This window comes from Trachemys scripta, chromosome 12 (assembly GCF_013100865.1).
Source record: "Trachemys scripta elegans isolate TJP31775 chromosome 12, CAS_Tse_1.0, whole genome shotgun sequence".
Taxonomy (NCBI): Eukaryota; Metazoa; Chordata; order Testudines; family Emydidae; genus Trachemys; species Trachemys scripta.
In genome coordinates, this window is record NC_048309.1 from 38,725,540 (window position 1) to 38,730,388 (window position 4,849).

Here is a 4,849-nt window from a genome sequence, read left to right on the forward strand (position 1 = left end):
ATATTTAGAGAGACAAAGTGGGTAGTGGTGATATCTTTTATTGGACTTTGTATTTAGCTGTGATGCTCTGAGTACATTCCCCAGACCTGAAGAAGAGCTCGGTGCTCTAAAGCTTGTCTCTCTCACTAACGGAAGTCGGTCCAATAAAATATATTACCTCATCCACCTTGTCTCTCTATAATATCGTGGGACCAACAGGGATGCAATGACATTGCATACATTTCTGAGCACAGTCAGCACTTGCTATTCCTTCTATCTATGATGACATCTAGAGCAAGAGACTAGATAAGGATCCCTAAAGGATGTTATAAGCAGTATTAAATTCAGAGAAACAGCACACTAGATTAGATGGACTACAGGTCTGATCCATTATGGCAATCCCCATGTTTCTAAATCCCTAAGAATTCCTTAAACCTATGTGATAAACGAGTGTGTTAACCAACATGACATAGATGGACAGACCATAGGCTAGATTTCCAAAGTTATTTAGGAACTCAAAGATGCAGCGTAGGATTTTCAAAAGTACCTAAGTGGGTTAGGTACCTAGGTCCCATTAGGCACTCTTGAAAGAGAAACCACTGGAACTCTGAAATCAGTTCTCAGTCAGAGGGGAGAATTGCACGCCTATGGAGACCCCAAACTCTTCTCTGTGCAGCATCACACTGGAACACTGGGAACCAACACTAAGCCGGTATTGACCTACCCACCCCCTTCTCTGCAATACAGAACCCCAATAGCAGTGCTTGCGGCTTTAGGGTCATCTCTGATGGGATACCTCCTCTTTTGACACCATCATCCCTCTACTGGCAGCACAGTGCGCATACTAGCACCATGCTGGTGTCAACAGTGTGTCTGAAGGGAGGGTACAGTTGGTGGAGTTTCAGGGGCATATCACCACTTTCCGAACCCCAGGTTGCCACCTTCATCTCTTACAGAAAGATCCCCATAGGTTATGGGAACTCAATGGAGTTATTTGCATCCCGTGGTGGGTGAAGAAACCAATAGCATTAGGTGCTTGAAGAAAAGTGAATAATGGTGACTAGAACTGGTCAACAGTTTTCCAATGGAAACTTTTTCTGCTGAAAAAATGAGGATTCTTCAAAATTGAAACAATCCCCACAGAAAAGTGTTAACTGAAAAAAAATGAAACAAAGGGTTTCAGCATGGCTGGCCTTTATTGGGCAGGAATGTTCCAATTTTTCATTGGAAAACAATATTTTGTTTGTAATTCCATTTATGTTACATTTAAAAAACAGTTTTATGTTATAATATGTTTGTGCTATTTGGTTCATGTTTATATTTTATGTTAATATTTTATGTTATTTTAATTATTTTATATTTTAATTTTATTATTTTAGATTATTTTATATGTATCATTTCATTTATCTTTTTATATGATTTTCATTTTGTTTTATATTATTTCCATTTATATTTTTATTTTACATCACATTATAGTATACAATAATGTAAAATAATATAAAATAAAAAATGAAAATTAGAAGCAAAAAGATAAAGGGAATTTAAAAATAAAAATCAAATGAAATATAGTGGATGAGTAAACTAATATGTACAGATAGCTTAGTGTTAAGTGCTTTTTAAAAAGTGAAATGATGGTAAACAACGCTGTACAAAAATTTTCTGTGAGAAAATTTTTCCTGTGGAACATGTTGATTCATAAAAATCGAAATATTATGTGGGAATGATTTCAGCCAATTTAATTTATTCATTTAATTTATTTATTGAATTTTATTTATTTATTTATTCTTCAAGGCCATCCTTATAGGAGAGTAATCTTTAGATATTTCATTTTAAAACATATTTTCTTTAATTTTTACAATTGATATTTTAATTTGTTTTATTGTTTGTATACACAATGTTTTAGATTATTTTAACTTTATATTACTTCATTGTATATTATATTATTTTAGAATTTTATTTTTGATTTTGATTTTATTGTGTATGTATATAAATTTATTTTATTTTAGTGTGTGTGTGTGTATTGTTTGACCCAGAACTAATTTAATTTAAAAACAAAATGTTTTACAATAAATTTCACATTTGTTGGGGGTTTTGCTCTGATTCAGAACACAGTCATCCCTTAGTGGCATGTTGGGGAAATGAGGTCAGCACTGACTCAGCAGATTACTTAAAAGGTGACAAACATCCATTAAGTTCAACTCCAACGTCTCACTTTACATATTGGAAGCTTTGTGCTGAAGAGGGAGGTGTGACTGAGTTATTCAATTGGAGGCATTTTGTTGTTTTTTCCCCCGCCCCCACAATCATATGTATGCATGCATATATTTTAATATAAACACTGATTTCTGTCTGTGACAAGACCCAGGGGATGGGTGAAGGGAAATCACTCTAACATCTATGTCCCTGTTCCCCTTTCTCTATTTCCCAAAAATTCCTGTCTCTGACCATAGTACAATCTCACTCCTCACCCCTCCCATGGGATACAAAAGGGGTGGGACTGTGGGCATGCATTGCAGGTATATTTGGGGCTGCTAAGAAGGAGGTGGTGGGAATGGGGAATGGAGAATGGGGACACAGGCAATGCTCTGTGGCATCAGTCCTGGGAAAGGGGACACGGGGAAAATGCTCTGCAGTTTCAGAGCTGGGAATGGAACACTGGGAAACAGACTCTGCTGGCGTGTAGAGTTATGGATATGTTTGCTTTGAACTAACCCCAATAAACATTGCATTGCCTGCACTTCGAATTTCTGGTCTTCTGTGTTCTGTCTGTGTGACAAGAACCAGGGGAGGGGGTGAAGGGAAAGCCCTCTAACACTCCTATATTCCTCCAGTTCATAAATCAGACTGGGGCTTAGGTGTCTGGCCACACGGAGTGAGGCAGCAGTGCACATGCTCAGACCAAACAAAATAAATTAATTAATTTCTGAAATAATGTAACAATCATAAAGTGCCCAGGGAGTTAGTAATGATGTTTTTTTTTTCAGTACAAAGTACATAAGATAAATGCTACTAAACTTTCATAGCAATGTCTCATGAATCTAGAATGATCTCACAAGATCAGAGTCATGGATGGAATGGTGTCTCCCTTGTGGATGTGATGGCTGGGAATATTTTAAACCTTTAGATGGGGTGAGTGGGATTATTGTAATAAATCAATGTCTTTGGAGAGTGGGAATGGCCAGGTACACTGCCATAATGGATGGGAATGTCTTTGGTTGGTATCTATACTAAATGGGAATGCACCAGAGTTGGGGCTGAGGTAACTGAAGAAAAAGTCAAGTTCCCTCCATTCCTACTGTGAATCCTGGTGCTCAATCAGCTGCCAAATAATTTAGGGAGCCCTTTTTTTAGCAACATGTTGTAGCATTCAAAGAAAGAATTGGCTCCCTCTTCATGGCTATTTCCTACTCCTTCCCATGGCTTTCTTGAAGGCGGCTTGCACATCCTTGTTCCTAAGACTGTAGATCATTGGATTCAGCATGGGTGTGACCCCAGTGTAAAACACAGAGACCACTTTCCCAATGTCCATGGAGTAGCTGGAGGAGGGGCAGAGGTGGGTGAATAAACCCGGGCCATAGAACAGCAGGACGGTGAGGAGGTGGGAAGCACAAGTTGAGAAGGCTTTGCGTCTGCCCTGGGCCGAGTGTATTTTCATGATGGTGGATAGTATGTAAACGTATGATGTGGAAATCAGCAGCAAGCAACTTCCACCTACTGCTCCACTGAGCAGAAAAACCAGCACCTCATTAAAATAGGTGTCCATGCAGGCCAATTTGATCAAAGGAGGGATCTCACAGAAGAAGTGGTTGATTTCATTGGGACCACAGAAAGGTAGCCTGGCTATGAAGAACGTATGTAACATTGAGTAGACAAAACCACCTATCCATATAGCAATGGCAGAGGACATACAAGTCCTCTGGTTCATGATGGTTGTGTAGTGCAAAGGCTGGCATATTGCCATGTAGCGGTCATAAGCCATCAGGGCAAGAAGCAAAGATTCGGATCCAGCAAAGGAGATGAGAAAGTATAGCTGGGCCATGCAACTGGAGAAGGAAACAGATTTAATCTTGGCAACCAACATCACTAGCATATTGGGGAGAGTGACGGAAGAGTATGAGATGTCTAAGAGAGACAAGTTGACCAGAAAAAAGTACATAGGAGTGTGGAGAGTTTGATCTGCCCAGATAGCCAAGCAAATGGAGAGGTTGCCAGCCAAAGTCAGCAGGTAGATAATCAGGAAGCTCATGAAGAGTAACAGCTGCATTTCTGGGAAGCTCGAGAGGCCCAGGAGTCTGAATTCTGTCACTGTGCTTTGATTGTTCATGTTTGTCACTTTACCTGCATGCAGGGACAAATAAGGTGTATATACTCAGTTGAAAATAACATGCAGATAATACAAGACGGTGGAACGGAGAGAAGGTATATGTATGCTAAACATAAGTTCCACCATCTCTTCCTTTTCGGACCACACTCTGTAGTTCAGGGAGCATTTTTTTCTGTCAAGCTCTTTCAAACATAATTAAGCCTTAAGCACTTATGTTTATTATTAATTATTATTATTATTACTTCTGGATATATTACCATGTAACAATGTAAATAATACCACTTGATGTTCAATATTTATTCCCACTGTACAATCCTAATTTACATCAATCCACCTTGGAAATTCAGCAGCTACACAAAGTTTATATTCTCTGTTTTGATTTTTTTCCATCTTAATGACAGATTCTTTTTTAAATAAAGGTTTAAAGATCCTGTTAAAATGGTAACTTCTTATCAGGGCTGGTGGAAATTTTTCTGCCCAAAAAACCATACGAGCACATGCTGGAATCCATCTTGATTCAGGAGAGAAAGTGCATGCTTAAAGTTA

General features: G+C 38.5%; 1 protein-coding gene across 1 annotated transcript; it reads right to left on the minus strand.

Annotated features, from left to right (window-relative positions):
* Positions 1-3,376: 3,376 nt before the first annotated feature.
* LOC117886234 (olfactory receptor 1019-like) lies at positions 3,377-4,303 on the minus strand. The gene has a single exon (XM_034787898.1). It carries the CDS (start codon positions 4,301-4,303, stop codon positions 3,377-3,379), a length of 927 nt encoding a protein of 308 aa, XP_034643789.1.
* Between the last annotated feature and the right edge of the window lie 546 nt (positions 4,304-4,849).

What these genes read in the sequence shown, in the direction of transcription:
- LOC117886234 (XM_034787898.1), bottom strand. Translation starts at nt 4,303, where the DNA reads ATGAACAATCAAAGCACAGTGACAGAATTCAGACTCCTGGGCCTCTCG.